The sequence below is a fragment of the Dromaius novaehollandiae genome, chromosome 8 (assembly GCF_036370855.1).
Source record: "Dromaius novaehollandiae isolate bDroNov1 chromosome 8, bDroNov1.hap1, whole genome shotgun sequence".
NCBI lineage: Eukaryota > Metazoa > Chordata > Aves > Casuariiformes > Dromaiidae > Dromaius > Dromaius novaehollandiae.
The window spans coordinates 22,643,693-22,664,413 of NC_088105.1; the positions used below are offsets into that span (position 1 = coordinate 22,643,693).

General features: G+C 38.0%; 1 protein-coding gene across 4 annotated transcripts in view; it reads left to right on the plus strand.

Annotated features, from left to right (window-relative positions):
- BCAR3 (BCAR3 adaptor protein, NSP family member) overlaps positions 1-20,721 on the plus strand; it is an 81,724-nt gene that overhangs the window by 18,127 nt on the left and 42,876 nt on the right. For all 4 annotated transcript variants that reach the window (XM_026116538.2, XM_026116541.2, XM_026116542.2 and 1 more), the window contains 2 exons: positions 4,552-4,879; positions 20,265-20,304. In XM_026116538.2, the coding sequence (XP_025972323.1) occupies positions 4,552-4,879; positions 20,265-20,304 (368 nt within the window). The remainder of the gene's footprint in view (positions 1-4,551; positions 4,880-20,264; positions 20,305-20,721) is intronic.

Here is a 20,721-nt window from a genome sequence, read left to right on the forward strand (position 1 = left end):
TGTGCCATTCAGGATTACTGAGCTAAACTGATGGGCACTTAAGTTTCTTAGATAGTTTTATAGTATAAGCCGAATGAGGTCTCTACTTGTTTATTACTGAATCCTCTTTAACAATTACTGTTTCATGGCATTCTTTATGGATCTCAAGGAGTTTTATAGGGAAAAAAGAAGTGAAGTATGGGGTTTATCTGTTTCTTTCATCTCAAAACTAAGAAAATTTGCAAAGATAAGTTATCCTGGCCTGTGTGCTTTCTGCTGCCTGAGAATAACTGTCAGATTACAGTGCAAGGATGCATGGATGGAGTCCATGTGTGTCTTGTGTATATATGTGTGTATGTGTATATATATATACATACACACATACACAAGGAGAAGGCGCAAGAACAGTTTGACAGCTCTTCAAGATCTTTTGAAAGCACTGATCCGTCTGTAATCTTGTGGGATTTTATTGATGTTTGACAGATTCCCGTTTCTTCTGATAGAAGCTTAAAGCCTTTGAACTCCCATATATGCTTTCTCAATCTATTTCCCCTTATCACAGCAGGCTGTAGATTCTTGAACCTTAATATTCTGCTCAAAGTCCTGTGACCTGTTTGCTATAGCAGCCACTCCATCTATTTAGTAACAAACCAGCAGAGAATACAGGTTGCAGAATGTTTCGCCTAAGCTATTTTGGGAACAGGAATCCACTTTTACTAATGAAAAAGACTCTACCATAATTCTAGAGTTGCAATTAACATGAAATCTAACTGGATGAATTTATAGTGGCTTTAGTTTTAACCATATTTCTTTTCGTAATACGTTAATTCTTGTGGGTTTTCAGTTGTGGTTTTTTTTCTGTTTCCTTAAGTTACTTATCACGCAGAGAAGAGGGGGGAAAAAAAAGGCCCAGGAAATCAGTCTGATTTGTATCCTGAGGTTGACTTTGCCAAAGTTTTGCCCAGTATGGTCAGTCACTTCCATTATTTTGAACGTGCATGCACGTAGTGCAGGCAAATGTGCCAAGTAAATCAACAGGGAGAAAAGAGTAATGTATTCCCCACTTTTCCTAATTTACTCTTACTGTTTTGGGAGAGGGGGGAGGTGACGAGGAGATTTGCCGTATTGAAAATAATAATATTTTTTACAGAAGTTGACTCCATCCCATAAAGACCTGATAACATAAGGCACTTTTTCATGAGTTGGATGTATTATAATGTGTTGAATAGGTAAAGATCTGGTGAGACTGGAAGTGTCATACCGTTGGTGATGTTATGATAACACCAGGTATAGACTTCAGAGAGCTTGATCTGAAGTCAGGGGGTTTTTTCCTGTTAGATCAATAAGACTTTGAGAGGTGTGTGAATCATTTAATGTCCAAAACTGGTTTAGAAATATTTCTGATAGCTTGAGAGTCTGATTGCTTTTTTGCTTCCTTTTATAAGGCTTCTATTGGCATGACCATATACAGCCCTGGCCAGTTTATTAGCCATTCGTGAATCTCTGAGGCCAACCTGGAGATATCCCTTTCCATCGCTTCCTCTCCTACAATGTTTTGAAACAACAAAATAGCAGCCATCACCACTAGTTGTGTTTTGTTGTGTTATGAAAGGGCCACTTATTCTTGTATCAGATTGAATAAAGCTTCAGAACATTTTCTCAGGCTGTGTGAACTGCTTCAGAAAGTTCTCATGATGACCAGCTGAGCCAGAAAGCTTGTATTTGTGTCCCAAAACCAAGAGGGCATAGATCAAAGAATTTTTGCCTGTTGTTTTGAGATAGGAAAAAGGCATTTATTTCATTGTTCATATGGTTCTTTCTAGCTTTAAGCAATGATGTGAAGAGACACTTCCCACCCTATATTACAGTCCGGTACATATTTGGTCTAGCCCAACAAATACGTATCTGTGTCCAATCTCATATATTTCCTGAAGCTCATGATGGTTTTAAAGACCACTTGGTTTGTATTTGCTCACCCGCATTCATAACAGACAGGACATGTCAAAAGCTATCTGCAAACCCTTCATGCCCTCCAATTCTCTGAATTCAGAATCTGACTCCTGCTAATTCCCTTCCCTTATACTTTCTCCAGTTACAGGCTGAAGAAGGAAAAATGACATTATATATGAAAATACAGAATCATATAGCATTTTTAGCAGTATATTGGCATGAATTGCTCTTGTTTGCATCTATTTAGAGGAAACTGGTATGGCTTCCAGAGCTCTCTGTTCTGTAAGGTGCTACGTTTTGGCACATAGGAATGTGTCTGAATTTCATCTCTTTTTGTTGCTACTCTTCTGGTATAGTTTCTACCATTCCTATTGTCGATTGCACAGTAACAGAGGTTCAAAGAGTACTGTCTCTTGGGAGTAAAACTTTCAGGGTTTCTATCTGTAGCAAAGTCAAACATTCCTTGAATCATACCTGAAGTATTTGAGACATTCCAGAGTCTTCAGCTGAAGAGGCTCACTGCTTGCAGTGTTTACATTCAATACAAGAAAAAAGTATGGAAATTTCAGCAAGACTTTTGTTACCGAGCTCATTGTTTTAGATCTTGGTTTACATTTACCAGGAATTCTTGGGAGAGTAGCAGATAGGTAAGCAGGTAAATTTACCGGTAGAAGTTAGCAGACCAGGCTTGTCTGGAGGGGTTCTGAGGGGAGAACTGCTTGAAATATTGTCAGAGCTTCTGTACACCCATAATTGTGGCTAAGTATCTTGCAAATTCTTAATCTGTGAATATATCTTATTAAGTATGGACTCTGTTTTGAGTCCTCAAAACAAAACTGAAGTTCGAATTTGAAGATTGGGTATTGAATTTATGGATTGTGGAATGTTGTTGAGAGAGAGTGACTTAAAAGGTGAAGTGATTAAGACATAACTGAGGGTTTGGGGTGTTTTATTTTTTTAAGAAGGGCTTCTTAGGAGGGGCGGTTAAAAGGAAAATGCTGTACTTCGAAGGATTGTTGTTTATTTACTGAAAATTCTCAGAGTTTTGGATTAGAAACCTACTGGATTGCTATAATATCCTGTGATAAGACTAGTGGAGGTGCTGTTTCCAGAACCTTCTCTGCTATAGGATAGAGCAGCTGTGCTCAGAGCCTCGGCAAATTTAAGATTAAAATAATCATAATCTAAATATTAATTATCATCTGTACTTAACAAGTATTTATTGTAAGACCTTGAATAAGGGAGAAGCAGGAAGGTGTTTGTTGTGGAAGTCTGGAAAACCTTATCCAGCCTGTGGATTCCTCTGCAGGGCAGCTGACAGAAAATAGAATTCTTCCATGCATTTGAGATGAGCTTTACTGTTCCTCTGAAACTGAGCCTTTTAGCATAACCGTTGAGTTGAACGCTTTTAGTGCAGCAACACTTTGATGTTACCTGTGATGCTGAGGCTGGAGAAGGGCTGGGGAGGACTGTAGACCAGCTCTGCTGTCGCTGCAGCGCCCCTGCGTTCCCCCAGACCAGAGGGATTCTTGTGCAGCGGTAAGCAGATGGGCTTTCAGGGTACTACTGTTATTTTTCAACAAGAAACTTGACTGAAGTCAGAGCAGATTTTCTGTCTAGAACTGCTATTTCTAGAGTCTTTTCTGATTTCATGCGAGTCTTTGCTGCTCCTGTGGCTTTTCCAGTTTTCATAGGAGACACCTGGTTGACTACCACCTGGGTCCAATACTGTAGGATTGGTTGACCCTAGGTCTGTTGGCTAATAAAGCAGCTTTAGCAGGCTAATATAACTGGATAGGGTAAGACAGGCCTGCCTTATATAACATTATGGAGTGCGCACAAGGTAGCTTTTTTTGAGGAACAGAACTGAGACCTGTGTCTAAAGTGTTTGCCTCGCAAAGTTTTGCTCATGGTAATAGAAAACCCTGTACTGTACAGCAGGCTGTAATTGATAGTGTAAGAGATGGACGGCTATGCAAATCTCTGACGTCAGCAATGGTTTGCCCCAGCGGGCTGTGCACGCTGCAGAAGAGAATTCCTGTCATCTGTTCCTGCCCTTATCTCTTGGTTAGAGCCCTTTAGTTTATAGCCTATCAGAAGTATGTAACCATTTCTCTGCTGGATTTATTACTTGAGCAGGATTCTTCAGAAACAGTTTTTCCATCACAGTACCTGCTACTGGGTTTAGAAATGTATTGTTATAAATTGAGCTGTAGAATCTCTCTCTTATTTTTGTCAAAATGCTTTTAAAACTTTGCTTTTTATTAATGATTGGGTTGAACATCAGCACCTCAAACTACCACTGTGAAGGAGCAAAAAAGAGGAATTTTGTAGATAAAAATGAACAATGGCTCAAAGCCTACATTTGCATATGTGCTCAGATGAGTAGCTTTTTTGTTGTGACTCTTCATACGTATAAAAGTTAGTATACGCATGTATGAAATGTGCAGTTGAGAGCAACGTGACTGGATTGTAATACAGGCTGCATCTTGAAGTATCTGACTGCCTTAAAAGAAGCGAAGTGGAAGTTCAATTCTAGGTGCTTTCATTAGTCATGCTATTTAATTTCCATTAAAATGGGTACATTGATTGATGTGCTATGGTAATTTTTTTTCCCCCCAGAACCAAGAATGATAGCTGCAGGGAAATTTGCAAGTCTTCACAGAAATGTCCCAGTGAACCATCAGTTCTCATTAGCTTCTTCCATGGACCTTTTGACCAGCAAACCCTCACTGGCTGAGCATCGCGCAGATTCCTTTCAAGACATCTCTATCCATGGCACTCTCCCCAGGAAGAAGAAGGGAACAATTCCCATTAGGTCTTGTGATGTGTTTAGCCACATGGGAACACTGCCACACACCAGGACACACCGGCAGCAGCCGTCTTTTGTACAGGATGTCATAGAAGAGTATCCTCTGCAAGACGGGCAGAGCAACAAACTCCATGTCAGGTACTTTGTAAAACCTTAATTTAGATATGCTTTTTGCACAGGCATTGTTATGCATTCTTCTAGACCTGTAAATGTACAGTTACAGGCCCAGCTCTTTATTATAATTTTGTTTGCTAATGGAGGTTGATTTATGATTTTGTTTTTGTTCTCTCTAGTACTCAGTTTAGTTCTTGGTGGAAAAAGCCAAACCCCCAAACTGGTGTGAAACACAGCCAATGTGATAGTTGGGGAAAAAAGGGGGGAAAAACCCTGATATATGGATTTCAGAAACTATGTTTCTTTTTTCTATTTTTCTTTTTTCAGCTTACTGAATAGTTCAGACTTCAAAATCATTTTCCTTATGCAACAAGATCAGTCAGTATGTGGGCTGTTAAGTACTAATGCCTGTTTAAAATATCCTTTCTATACAATTGCTTCTGTGGGATCTAGGGATTTGGATTTTTGGTCTTTTGACATCTGTGTAGTTTTTAAAAATAATTTTTAAGGGCTAGGTCTTGCCTCTGAATGTTTAGAATGTATAGCGTTTCAGATAGTACTCCCAGGGAGGAAACTTTCTAAATAAAGATTCAGAAGTGACTGAATTGCCATGAAATGACTCTTTGCATTGTTCTAACAAAGCTATCAGGAAATCTGTTCAAATCTGTTTTTGGTTTGTGTTTGGTGTTTATATGGGGGGAGCACAGAGGAGAGCAGAGGGTGATGTTTCAGCTGCTGCCATCCTAGAGCTACATGTGAACTATGGTTCTTGAAGATCCTGTGGAATCCAAAGTCAACTGAGCTAATGGCAAATTATCCCTTTAGTAATTCTCATTTGACTTCCAGGTTATAATATCCATGACTCTTGAGAAAGAATTCTGCACTCATAGCTAGCTTTTCTTTTGGGAATCTGTTATCATCACTGATACTTCATTGCTGACAGAAAAGAAATTAACTTTGCAAATGTCCTTGTTTGTTCTGATACTTAGGTCTATAAAATGAGAAAATTGTTCCAGCTGACACAAGAAAAAATCATTTTGATACAGTGGATCAGTTAAAGGCACAAAGATGAGAGTGTTAGGCCACCTGGGTGACAGAGGTTGAGAAAAGATAACCAAATGAGAACTTCTGAATTAGGATTTATAGTTTTACTGTGTCCTTCATTACAAGATTTGTTTTGTTTTCAAACCTTGTGAGGGAAGGACAGATCTAATTATGAGGGCTTGTGTGTATAGAGTTGATGTTTTTTGCTTGTCGCATATGCAATCGAGCTTTCTTCTCATTTGAGAATAAATATTTCTTCTCTATTTCCCATCCAATTTGTGTAAGAAGAAAGGGCCCCAGTGCATTTAATATTCCTCTGTGTCACTGACCTATGAGATGTACCTGCTTCCTGCTATGTGAACCAGCTTTTGAACATAATTTGCTTCTTTCGATTTGTATACTTTTAGAGAACACAAGAAGCCAGGGCTGCTACCATAAAAAGAATATGGCAGTATACAGTGAGGTTTTATCCTATGTCTTCTCGAGAGCCATTACTAAACATGATTTGCAAGACATGTTTGCTCTTCTTGAGAGACCAAATCTTATGCACAAGACATAAGAGTAGGGACAGGATGCTTGCGAGGGAAAGGTCAAGAAGTTCTGCTTAACCAGAATGGAAACACGACGCTTTTGAAATAATATGAGATACAAAGAATGCTGTTAGGGCAGCCTATTGAGTCACGGTAGCAAGTGCTGTTTCTGTGGTTGATCTTCCAGTTGTTTTGCTGCAACACACAGGCAATGCTATGGTGACAACTTCTGACTTCTGCTTCTGTTAATTTTCTCAATGAATCTTTGCATGTTCTGCTTCGTGACCTGGCAGCCCAGTGGTAGACACTTCCACTAGAATGGAAGACGCTACAAACTTGACAGTCAGCAAATATGTCACTTCTTGAGTCTCCTTGAGGAGGCTCTGCAACTTTTATTAGTACATCTGACAAAACATGCTTAAAAAAATGGAGAGAGCAAGTCTGATTTGCCTGTGGTAAGCATTCTGCTGTAAATGGTAAGGTATATATTCCAGTGCTTACACTCACATTGAAATCAGTTGGGACTAACAGTGTAATGAAGTGCATTTTACCTTATCTGAGTTTTGATAAAACAGCCCTGTGATATTTTGGTTACAGTGTAGGGACTGCTTGTGAGATGTTAAAACTTCGTATGGATATTCCCGTTCAAGAGTAAATTAGCCTTTCATTGCTCTAAAGCTGTTTAAAAAAACCCTAAAAACATGAACACACATTTTAACCAAACCTTTTCGTGATGCACTGTTCAGCTCCAGTGCTGTGCTTGACAGGGGTTCAGAGCCGAGAGTCGTTATGGTTACAGTGGGCCTGCGCAGATGGATCCAGTTACACCGAACTGCAACTCAGGAATGTCATAGTTTTAAACTTGGTAACTTATAATTTAAAAAAACATAACTATGATAACATTTTCTTTCAATGATTCAAAATGAATAATGTGATCTTTAATACATAAATTTGGGCCTGGGGACAAAAGATAGGCTGAAGTGAGGAGAATAGGAAAGAGGTAATGAACTGTGTCGTTCCCTGATGGAACTCTTCTGGTTTCCAGAAACTTCCCTCCTGTCTTCTGTACAGCGACCTGTTTGCATTATTCTGTAGCCAACATGGCGTGTATATGTAGTAACGTATTTGTCGGATTATATTCTACCAAGATATTTACATATGTATGACCAGAAAAAATATGTCTTTATGGAATTTCTAACATCTTGTAGGTTAACGTGGGAAAATATAATTCTGGCATGAAAACGCATGCTTCTAACGTTGCAGTAACTAATGCATGCAAACAGCAGCAAGTTAAATAAACACGAAGAGGTGAATGACAAAGATGGTCACTTCTGCAGACTTGGAGAAATTATTTTGTCAACTTTAAATAGAATAAGATTATTCTTTGTTTGCTTTGGGAATGCACGCCTGTGCTGGTTAGTTGTGGGGCGGGGGAGTTATCTGTTAAACTAGTCACGAGAAAGCCTGGATCTGATTTTGTAGAGTCTCTTGGAAATAACTGAACAGTCAAAATTAGCAGCAGCTGAGCCCTTGAAAGTGCTTCACTTTCAAGAGAGGATTCTGGTTCAGGCCATAAAACTGCAACTGTTTGTATTTGTTTATTATCTGATGTTGGCAATTAAACCTAAATAAAGCGCAATTAGAATTTCCCTTTGACACCTGGTCCATAGGTCATCTTTGTTTAATTACATTGACCTTATGATGTCTTTATTTAAAACTGAAATTGTCCAAACACATGTCTGTTGCTAGAACTTGCAGTCTTTTTTGGCTTGCTTCCTGTGCTGCCGTCAGAAAGCCCAGAGTTCCTGAGCTCTTTTTGTTTTGTTAAGTTTCAAACTTGTGTTGATGAAGAAAGGGGATCAGCCCAGCCCTCTATCCTACTCTGCTTAGCATGGCAAAGCATAATTGGCTGTACTTTTTATAAAAAATGCTGTATTTCACTATGTTGATACTAGCTGAGATAGCTGTGCAAGACCATGAGTATGTCTTCCAGGGAAACAAAGTAGTTTTTGTTACTTCGTTCTAGTGTTTTGAGGAGGTGACTTTTTTCTTTCCAATCCTTCCCTAGCTTTCACAGACAACTCTAGTTCAAGTATTTGGATAAACTGAGACTCTCTGGGGATCTTAAAGGCATTCCATTTAAAATAAATGAATATTGGAAACATCGAATGCACTTCAAATTTTCTGTGACGTAAACACATTTTCAAAACTTAGGAGGAAAGTCTTGTGTCCTGATTAGAAAGATTTGTCAAATACCTACATTTGGGCAAAAATCTGAGAGATAAGTCATAGCCTCATGCTGCTAAGATAACAAGCTTGAACTGTGCTGCATTGACGGAAGAAGCAGCATCACTCTGAACTACCTGTGCATTTGGATCATTGTGGTTCTCCCTGAGTGATGTTTTTTCCAGTTTGAGACTTGTGACCTTTTCATCATTTTCGTTATTACAGCCAAATATCCCTCAGATACACAAGACCTAAAAGCAAAGCAATCTAGCACTGTCACAGCAAGTTTGAAGGTAGTGATGAAGGCAGCTGTCATAGACCAAATCTGGACATTCTGCACCATTTGCTGAGGGTTCGTTTGATGCCAATGATACCCACATAGCCTTAGACTAAAGTAGTAGTTGTCTCTGTGGGTCTGGTACTGGCTAAGATATGAAAATTCATGATTGTTCTCTTATTGTAGAGGTACACAGAATTTATGAAGGTTGTTCAAGAGGATGGAGTGGATAAGAACTTTTGCAAAGATTCTGAAGCAAGTGCACTCTCTAGTGCTGATACTGTCCTCACTGTTTTTAATGAGGCAGAGTTGCTGCAAGAGATAGAAGGTGTGATTGCATTTTACCTGGCATGTGATGCCAGCCATACTACTACTCTGTGTTCCTGAACTTCCTAATGAAAATTCTGAAAACAGACACTTTAATAAAACTAACAAAGACATTCCAAAAGACATGTTTTTCATGAAAGGCTCATGTTTTATTTGAACTTCAGTAAGATTGCATATGTATTATCCATAATTAGTCATCGGGGAATCTCTGTGTCAGGGAGGGGAAGAAAAATAAAAAAGAGCATGAGACACATTCTGAAGGTCTTTTGTCCGTTGAGGTTTTGCGTTGAAATTAATACTCTGACAAGACACACAAAAATCCATTCCTTAGTCAAGGCCTCTGTTGCATGTATTCTTCAGGAGCTATTACAAAATAAACATCTACAGAGGCCTTTTCCATGATTAGGCTAATTCATAGCATTTCTTCTTAACGTGGGTTCTCTGACTTACACAGGTTGAACAGATCGTGTGATACTCTTCCTCTTAGCTTGTTGTCATGGAGGAAGTAATTTTTTTCTGCTGCCATGCCACTTGTATTTATTTCTCACATATTCATAAAAATATTTTTGATACTCCGCTATCAAATTGGTCACTCGTTCCAAAGCAATTAGTGGGGAGGGAGATAATGTAAGTGGTATGATAGCTTCAACCTTCTGTGCGTAGAGAACCAGGCTAAAAAAGCTGTGGTCTCTGTGAGCAGTTTAAAGCATGATAAGGGAAAGAGAAAAGGTACTCCTTTTTCACTAGTGATAATTCCTCTGTTACCTGCAGCGAAACAGGAGAAAAGCTTAGCCTATATACCTGTTGAAACAAACAGACTTTGCAGCAAAACCAAGTGAAATTCAGTTTCATTATAGCTCTGGTGTAAAATTCCAGCATCCAGGTTTGCATAATACTTTTTTTTTTACTTTTTTAATGATGTTTTTGAAGGAATTTAATGCAAATTTTAAGATTGATAATCTAGCACACTTGTAAATCTAAACTAGACAAAATATCTTACTAGGAAGAATGTTATTAATTCATGTGAGTGCTTTGGAGATTAATATGTCTGTTTAATGCCCTTAGTGCTTCATGTGATTAAAACTCAGACGTTTTTACTAAAGATAGCTGATGGATAAAAGTATGTATATGAGAAATGTAACATTTGATGGAAAAAAAGATGAGTTAGTTTTGTCCTAGCCCTGCATGTGTGTGTAGTATGGAACTATCTGTAGAGTAGAGCTTTGGGTATTTTAGGAGAAACTGTGTGGTCGCACATTTGCATTAAAGCACTATCCTCCCTCTGCTGAGCCTCCCCCAGGAAGTGTTGAAACACACCATCTGCCAGAAACGATCACTGTAAGTTGTCATGCTAATTAAAACCTTCAAACAAAGTTGACATTAATTTACACTGGCTGTTTCCAGTTATACAGGATGTTTGTGAATGTATGCCATTTTAAGTCTTGCTATACTAGCTGTCTTTTCAGTAGCCATTTCATCTCCTCACACTTGCAGAGAGTTTTTGGTTGAAATTCCATTCTTTGTCTATACTGACATTTCAAAAGTAGAGTCACTGATAAACAGTAAGGGGCTCTGCTATTGGAACTGGCTTGAACTCAAAATACTTTGCCCATTTCTCTAAATTATGAGTAATGCCCTAGATGTTTTGTTATAACAGTTTCTGAGAGATTCTGACACACCAGCTGTTCAGGATTAGAATATTTTTCCTGTTTTTAAAGCTTCTCATTTAACTTTTATATATATTTAGAAGTATTGAATTGTAACTACAGAACTATAATCTTCACCTTTTCCTCTTAACAGCTGTCTTCATTCTGCATTTTCAAGCCATGTAAATTCCTGACTATACGGAAAGTCCAGACTGCATTATAGATATGATACTTCTGGTTTTTTTGACTTGGCTGCAGAGTTTTCCTTTTTTGTAGGTAGATAAGGCGTAACTGTTTAACTGCCAAAATCTCAGATATGTGCAATTCATACCAAACATTCTTTTTAACATATTTTAGGCAAAAGAGAAAAAAATTATTGGGGGGGAGGAGGCGGAGGGGTTGGGGTTTGGTTTGGTTCTTTACCCGTGACAGTGAGCAGCCCAGTAGTTGTGGCTCTTCCAGTGCTGACGGCACCTTGTTCCAAATAAGGAAAATGTGACAAACTGTAAACTAAAATGTAGTTTTTAGACTAAGTATCTACCTATAGCTGCTAAGAATAAACTTAGTTTTTGTAGTTCTGAACAGTTTAATTGGTGTATTCAACTTTGTATTTAGCCAGACTTTAGCCTCTTAGTTCGAGTATTAGGCAGCAGAGTTTTTTTGTTGTGTTTTGTGTCAGCTGTTTTTCCCATAATTTCAGATAAAGTGCTATCATCTAGCATTGGACTTTCTATTGCTACAGCAGAGAGTTAGTCTGGAGTAGATTAGTTTGTCTGGTCATTTAGGATGTTCTGTACCTTTTTTAATTTCTGATCTTCGTTGCTCTGCACATTTAGCTGGATGAGACTTGCTTCCTTCTCTAGCATCCTCAATAACATCTTAAATAGTTGCCCAGGAAGAAATAAAAATATGTTAAATTTTAAACTGACTAGTACCACTGGTATCAATAGGGCTACTTTATGAGCGTAAAGTTAAGCAGATTCACTGTCCTCTGCAGGACTGTATCCTTGGAGGTAATACGTTTGGAAGGTGTTTGTCTTGAGTTATGAAGCCATTGATGGCTGTATTCTGGGTTCCTGAAACATTTCCTTTCCTCTCAGCAGTATTACCTCAACAGAGGATAATTGTTGAACTATTTGAATTGACAATTCCCTAATTCATAGGGAAAGAGAGCTAGTGGGGCAGTACTCTTGGTGAGGAGCACATTATTCAGGGATTTGCCTCTACCTTGGCAGAAACAGCCAGTTTTGCTTCTTGGGATGCTGCAAATTCTGTTTGGGTTTTCGTTAAAGTTTTGACAATGTGGTGGGTCAGGTATTTATAGGGTAGAGTTGTTACTAGCAATTTATAACACTGCTAGTGTGTTTGATAGGTAATTTGCTTGAATATGTGTTACTTTCTTTTTATACTGTGTATGCACTTAAAACATATGATTAGATGCACTTTGAGAACTAAAATATTAATAAAATTTCATAAAATTAAGATTTGAATATCTCAAGTAAAATCAGCATTTTACATGTTTTATGCATGGATCAAAATAAGTAAACATAATATTGTTTGGAGTTACAGAATGCAGTATAGTTCTTCAGGTTAGAAAATACTTGCAAGATAAACGGAAGAAAGATCAATACCTTTGGTTTTTTTGAATTGTAGGGTAATTTGGGGAGATCTTTTTATAAAACCATAGAATTTTTGAAGGAAAAATGGTTTAGGTGGTTTTTCATAGAAATAAGGCTATCGTGGTGAATTTAGGGCTGTTAAATATTTCTTTGACTTTTCATGTGCACAAACAAATGCTTTATCGAAAAGAAGAATCGTCTAGATTTTTCTTTAAAAAGTAGTGATCTATTTTCTCAGGTGAAATCTGCACAGATTTTTTCATAGTCTGGAGCAGGATGTTGTTTTTTAATCATCCATGAAGAAATTAAACAGAAATATATCGGAAGACATTTGCTTCTTTTCATTATGCCGTAGTGCTATTTCTTACATCCTTTCTTTTTCTTTTTAACAGCCATTTAAAGAAAAATCCTTAAATTTGTTTTCAAAATTAATTTTCCATTAAAGGTAGCCAAGCAGCTTACTATTTTGCAGAGTAAGGCAACCTCTTTCTGGCATCAAGTTTTGCCCCAGAGCTGAAACAGCTGCTTTTTTTCTGAGAACGACAAACCGTAATTAATTGTGCATTGTAAAGAGGCATTACAGTCTCCCCTGTGTGGCAGTCTGGTATGTATTTTTATGATAGGTTGTGAGATATCTGCTAGCCTCTGAAAGTATTATAGGAGCCACTGTTAGTTTTTCACAACACTTTTCCTTCCATCCCCCCACTGTATTACTTCTTCATATCTTACAGTTGTTTTGGTACGCTTCACAACTTGTTCTCCTTAAAGGTACTTTCAGTCTTTCTGTCCTCCAGCTGGTAAAAGTGTGTAGCCAGTGGATTTCTCATGTCTGTTCTGGCAATAAGATAATTCGATACTTCTCCATTTAAAGAATTTCAGCTACTACTGCAGAAGCCAGTTATCCTTTAATGAAGATGAGAATATGGGGCATAGGAACATACAGACATCTGTGAAATTAAAGTCAGGTGTTGCTCGCATTTGCTAACCAGCTCCAATAAGGGAGCAGTACTTCTATGCGCCTGGTGCAGGTGTCGGGTAGTGGAATTGTGTAGTGCTAAGGTGGGAGTTGTGTGCTTGGCTTATTGCAACTCACCGATGCCGGCTTGTCAAAATACAGTCTGTTTTGGCGATGAAGGGTGGGGAGGGGAGACAAGGGATCAGTTATGATGCAGGCTTATACATTTCTAATGCATTAGTTGGGAGGAAATCAATGAAAGTGAATGGAATATCCCCAGTAGGGTTAAATGTCACCTAGGGGAATACACTCCTAGTGCGCACTCACAATATCCGACGTCAAGAAAATGACAGAGGTATTTGATGCAAGGAGATTCTTCAACTGTGGTAAGGGAATTGACAGGCAGTTTACCCCAGTTTTTCTACCCATGATCTTTGTTCTTCAGTCCTAAAACAAAGGATTAACTTTCCTGTGTTCCAGTAGAAATACACATTCCTCAAAGAAACACCAGCCATGTGACAGCCATGCTTTGTGAGTGAACAAACTGTACCTAGTTTCCATGAATTGCAAATGAATTGTTGATAGATTCTGTGAATCTAGTGAGCATGGGTTGATTTTTTTGAGGAATGCATGTACTCATTTTGCAAGGTAAAATGGTTTAAAATTCTTAAAATAAAAAGCTGCCGAGTTGGATTCTGAATGACTACAAGACTTAAAGCACTGACTCTAAAGTATTGCCAGCTGAAGGTGTAAGTGAACAGGCAGCAACAAAAATACAGAAACGTTTGTAGAAACGGTGGCCATTTTGAATAAGCTATCATCTTGCTCCCCAACCACTGCTTTTACAGAATTGCAACAATCCTGTAAAAGGAAGACTTAACGTAGAGCTTTGAAGAACAGTTTTGGCTCTAGAACCCTTAAATGTTAAGGAAAGTAAAGGAAAAAGAATGGAGGTGCCTAGTCTGAGCTTTTGAAAAAGGCTGTGGAGAGCAGTACTGTTTGTGGTTCAGAAGTAGTTGACTTGGAAGAGGTAGAAAAATTGGGGTAGATTTTCTGCTGTGATAGATAAAATGGAGCAAGTGGAGGGATGTGAAAGGATTGAAGTGGTAAAAGCAAATGGCTGTAACAACCTTTTCTCAGCAGGGGCACTCCAAACAAATAGGAACAAGTCCAGATTTCATTTAATTTCAGAGAAAATAGTATTGTATCTTTTCTTGAGTTTTAATTACTGCGAAGTCCCTACTGTTCTGGTGTGAATTGCAGGTCATTACCCAGTTAGTCATAGCAGTTTGCACTTGTTTCCACTGGTGGTTGAATGAGTCATGCCCGTAGTGATGTGCAGCTGTAGGATGAAGGGTGGAATGGCCTTAGGAATGTAGGAGTGTGTGTGAAGCAGAAGCTGCTGGAGGGTAAAATCACTGGTTTTTTTGTTTTTTTTGTTTTTTTTTACTCTAGTTTACAGTACAAGTAACATCAATCTGCATTACATAAATACTGCCTATCTAGCATGTTCAAACGTGCACCTTTATACTTAAATAGTTGTGCATTTCTTAAATCTGCATAGGTGGAGAGATTTCAAAGACACAAATTGAAGAAGCATTGAATCCTAGCTGGTCTTTTTATAGCACTTCTGTCTGTTTGAGCAGCTGTGCAACATCTTCGTACAATTTTCAGTTTCTCAGGCTGTTTGAGCCTGTGTTATCTTCACTCTGATTTCTCAGGCATCAGCCTTGGCACTGTCAAGAAGACTGTTGTGCTCAAGGCTGCTCTTTCAGTGTAGTAGAAAGGAGGTGCTTTTGAAAAAGTCTCCAGCAAAGGTCACTTCAAAATAAATAAATAAATATGCTTTTATAATTAAAGTGTTAGCAGACTAGAGAAGATAACTGGCAACGTGTCCTAATGTTTCTCCCGTACACGTATTTATAAAGATGTGGAATAGCGCTCTGAGCTACTTCTAGGCCATTCAGTAGTTTCTATCAGGGTAAAAGCACATATATGGGAGCTGAAAGGTGATGATCTGGGCCTCTCTGGTAATGCTCGTGTGTCTACACTTAATTTTTTTTTAAGTTATTGCAGTTAATTTGTAAGCATGACTGATAGGTCCACAAGGATGCAAAAGGCCAAGGGAAAGCAGATGCTTCATATGGCTTAGTCAGTTAAGGTCTGTATGTTGTGGGATTCTTCGTGGCAGCAATGATGAGACTAGGTAACCTACAGCTATTGGAAGAAAGAGAGAGCCTTTCTTAGAATTATCACCTAAAGATTAAAGAATATCTGCATAATGCTTCTTTATTGAAACAGTGCTACAGAATGATGGGACCAACCTTGGAGTCTGCAGAAAAAGAGGCAGAGAATTTCTGAGTTACTGAGATTTTGACTGTTCTCTTGCATCCACTGAATTGAATAGCTTGTTTTGGGGTTGAACACTAGGATTCTTCTTTTCAGTGGTAGTACTGATTATAAGTACATCATAACTTTATCAAGAATTTAAAAAAAGTGACTAGTTACTCGGACTTTAATGTTTTCTTTATTAGACTTTCATGCTTTGTTGCTCATTGTCTTCAAATTAATGCATGATTTGTGTTTTAGAAACACATTTAGTCTGTCATTACCGAAAGTATGATTTCAGCTGCTTATATGGTTTTTTCTTTTTACCTATAATTACTGATGTTGTCAATTTCAAAAGGTAGTTTTTAAATTCTTCCCCCACATTTGGCTGTGTGGGGAAGTGGAAGAGCAGCTTATGCCGTAACATCTGAATTCTGTTCCCTTTTCTCACCTGAGTCAGCTTTGCTTGTATCTCAGAGGGGTCTACATACAATGTGAAGTGGTATATTGGTTCTTGTGGTATTCAGCAGTGTTAGTTGAATGCTCGTGAACAGTCATTCACAACCAGTATGACACCAAACTCTTCAGGTTGCAGCAGGTTTATGTTGGTGGGCGAGGAGAAGAGCAGCTCCGTGTTTTCTGTTGTCCTTCCTCCCTACTTTTGTAGGGTTGCTGGAGCTCCATGCCTGTTTTTCAAGCTCTGCGTATTTTGTTGGCAGTATCAGTAAGAAACCTATACATGCAAAAAGACATAATGCTAATAAGAATCTTGTAGCTGGGCAGAAGAAATTGAGATAATTTCCAAGGACTAGTAGGGAGAGATTAAAGGGTTATACATCTGCAAGCTTGACCAACAGAGAGAGAGGCATTTCCAGATGTCACTAGGGATGCTGAAGAAAGAACGTGTATCAGGTCAGAACAGCCTCAGAGTAGTGGAGGTCAAGACTGTGATAACTAATTGTTTTTTTTTAGTGATGTACTGTTACTGGAGGCGTATTTATTTTACTACAGTTTCCACACAGTCAATAGAGAATGTTGACTGTTCAGGAGGATGGTTTAATAACATGTTATCAAGTCAGGATTTTATTTTTTTGTGACTTATTGCAAAAAATACTGGAAGGAGGGTCTTGTTTTGTTTCTGTCATCCTTACTTCTAGAGATGAAGTGATAGAGATTGGCACCAATGTGAATACTAGATTATTTGCATCCCTTCCTTGGGTTCATTTCTGTGGCAGAAAGAGTATGAAAAGAGCGTGAAGTCAATACTGTGTGTCCTCCTGCAGCCCTTAACCAACACCTTACCTTGAGGTGTTCTGAAAAGTCTATTCCGGATGACATCCTGACAAAATAAGGAGCTACTTCTCATTAAACATACTTTTATCTGAATGGAAGTAGGGCTTATCTGATCATTAGGAAGTCAAAATGTATAATATAAGATAATCTGTGAACTCACAATTTACACAGTGGTGCTTGACTTATGCAGAGGCTTTAATTCATATATATTGCAGGTAAAGAGCTACAGCTGAAGAAAGCAGTAAAATCAAGCTCATTATGAAGTTAAACACTAATATTACTAGAAATGTAATAATATCTGATGAAAGATAAAAAACTTAAAATTATTGAAACAAACCTTCAGTTGGATCGGTTTGGGTGATGGCAGAGCCTGCAGTACATTTCATCTGGTCTAGTACTTACCTGAAAACATTTAATTTTTTCTGCAGATGATTTAATACAAAAAGTTAGATTTTTGGGTTCACCCTGTTTATTAAGATGCCTTGGAAGGAAAAATGAAAAGGAAAGCAATTTATATATATATGTATATCTCTTTAGGATCTTGACATTATGGATTTCCTTTGCTGGGAGCATATGGCATAAATAAAGAAGCAAATCATGATTACTAACATAAAGCTGAGATTCAGGAATTAGTTTTGCCGTCAGTTCCTAATTATTTGGGCTAACTGCTTAATCTGTTTCTCTGCGTATAATGTAGCAGTCTGGTAGAATTGAATTATAGGAAAATACAGTAATTAATCTTTACTATTTGCTACTGCTCACCATTAAATGTAACCATATCTTGAAAATAACCTCAGAAATTTGTGCAAAGATGAGGACTGGGACAGGAAGGGAAGGTGGGGAGTGGAGGGGAAGCTTGCTAGGAAGAAGGTGTCTGAGGGTAGGAGGGCTACAGCACGAGCTTCCTCTTGCAGAACCCATGCTAGTGAGGAATTGTGGGGTTTCCAATGTGGTGTTGTATAACAGCTTATTAGACAAAATAATTGAAAATGTGATAGTACTTTCTGAGAGATTTGTTACACCATTCATTTCCTAAAGCCAAATTTTTCAAAGGACTTTTGTCACATGGATGGCGCATACAGGGAAGAAAATGTAGGTCACTTTTTTTTTTTCCCTCTCTCCTCGTTTCCCTGATGTATAGTAGTAAATAGACTGGTTTTTTTTAAAGCTTTTCTGCTTCCTTGATTTTATTTTGGCTTGATTTAGCCGAAAGATCAGTTGCCTTATTTCCGAGAATGGGAACAGTGGAGTCAGCAGCAAGGCTAGTCTGCAGGAGTGCCGTTTGTAAACGCAGCCCCGGGTGAAGTGGGCTGACTGGCCAAGTGAGCAAGTAAGCTAACTGTTAGGCTTATTGCTCAGGTTCGTTCTTTTTGAGTATGTTGCATTTGCAGTGCTGTTACACCCTGTGTCCTGAAAGATTCCAGAGACAAGTGAAAAACTAGCTGTGCAGTTTTTCAGAACTGCTCAGCATTGACATGACTTCCCTGTGTTCGTTTGAACGTGAGCAGAGTTTGGGCATGTTTAATGTATTTGCTGAACTGGTTAAGAATGGGAATTTTTCCAGTCAAATTGCATGGTGTTAGGAAAGAAAACATTTTTATTTTTAGCAACTTCCTTTTCCCTCTGTAATTTCACCGCTGTTTTCTCTGTTATGTTTGTACATATTTTATGTGCATATGGTTACCAACCTTCCCCTTTTTTGTATGTTGGGTAGGAAAAAGTCTCAGATGGACCAAATTCCATTCTCACTGGATTTGGCAGCATTATTCCTTTTAATTTAACTGGAAATGGAATTTGACCCATGATGACTATCACTATAATGTGAAACAGCAACTTAAGACACAACCTGGAGAGCTGAGCGCCATCGCGTTAGGAGAATCTTTAGGGACAAGGCTTAGATGCAGGAAGGCTCTGCTTTGCCCCTTTATTCTTTTCCAGATTAAAAGATGTTACGGCACAAGACTAAAACCTAGTATAAAACGGTAGCTTAGTTTTTAGTTTCAGCGTATATACAGTAGCATTCAAAAAACAACAGTGAACTTGGAGACTGTGTTCTGGGTTGGCAGATTCTGGTGTAACCCAACTTCTACATATTTGAAGCTATTTATTAATTTTCCTATGTTACATTGTCATAACAACCTCCATCGAACAGGATTCTGTTTCTAGATTTATGGGATGTATGTTGGCCACGTGACAAACTTGATTGCCATATCAAACCCATGATCTCTTTATAAGTTTGCAAGGTTTTCAGTGTGCCAGTTAGTTGCATGCTTGCATTTAAAGCAGCACTGTGTATGTCTTCTTAGATTCTGTAGAAAACATCCAAGCCTGTACTGCAAATTCTGTTAACCTCCTAGTTTTCAAACAAAAATAAATGTACAAAACCCTTTGCACATACATGTTTATTCTTTCTTATGGAAGCAGTTGTAGTTGATCACGTAGCTCTTCTCTTAGGCTTCTGTGCCTTTGGGAATACTTGTCATTGGTACTTACAAAAGACCTGCAAAGACAGTTATCTTTAAAATGGGACAATGACATGATTACTTGGTTTTCAAATAATCATAGCGTTGAAATTATGATAATTTTGAGAAGTTTGTAGAAGAGTGCAAGAACCATATTTATTTTTCAAAAAGTAAAATTACCCTATTGCGAATCCATGAAAATTTTCCTTTATTTATAAGAAAAATGAATATTTACTCTCTGTTTTCTTGCGTTACCAGTGCCATCTCGATGCTATCCTTAGAAGTGGCTTAAATGGGAAGTCATTCAAGCAAAGAAATAAATTTAGAAGCTCTTGGGAGAACTCTCCTTTTAATTTATTTGAAATGTTTTAGGTGGTATGTAACTGTTGTGAATGTCATTTTCCTTAAGATTGATTGTTTTCATGTTGCTTAAAACTCTATAGTGAATTTTATTTCCCAAATGAATTGCTAGAGATTCCACTACCAACCTTCTAGAGGAAATCAGTGGTTTATATATTTGTCAAAAGTTAGATAACATAGGCCATGTAGCTATAAACACAAACTATTTTTAACTTGGATTTTAACATGAACTAGTAGCCTAATGCTCATATAAATGCATCTCTTCAGTATAAGAAATATTTGGACTCACTGTTTGATTTTTTTTTGTATCCTCCTCCCCTCTTTTGCCCCATTTTCTTACAGAGATCAGAATATCCTGGATCCTGTGTTGGAGTATGTTAAGGTATGGTACCAGTTCTTACCTTCCAAATATTTTATTGGGTATGTAACCAGCATTGCTACAGCATTTCTGGTCCTTTGTAGTCAAATAATGCTTCTGTCTATCTTCTGTTATGGAAAAGCTAACTATATATGTCAGACCATTTTCTGCATGCTTCAGTAATACTTGTAGGCATTGTCTTTTGGAGGTATATTGTATTTTGATATTTCAATTACATTGTGAATACCTATTATCTTGTCTTTGTTAAGATTAAAAGAATCCCTCTTTCTTGTTTGTGTATTTTGGGGAAGTAAAGGGACCGGCCCATCCGAAAAGATCATAAAAATGTCGGGTTTAGGTTTATATTTTCAGCAATATTCTTACAAAACTGCCATTATTTCATCTCTCATCCAAAATATTGTACCTTAATAATGCATCTCT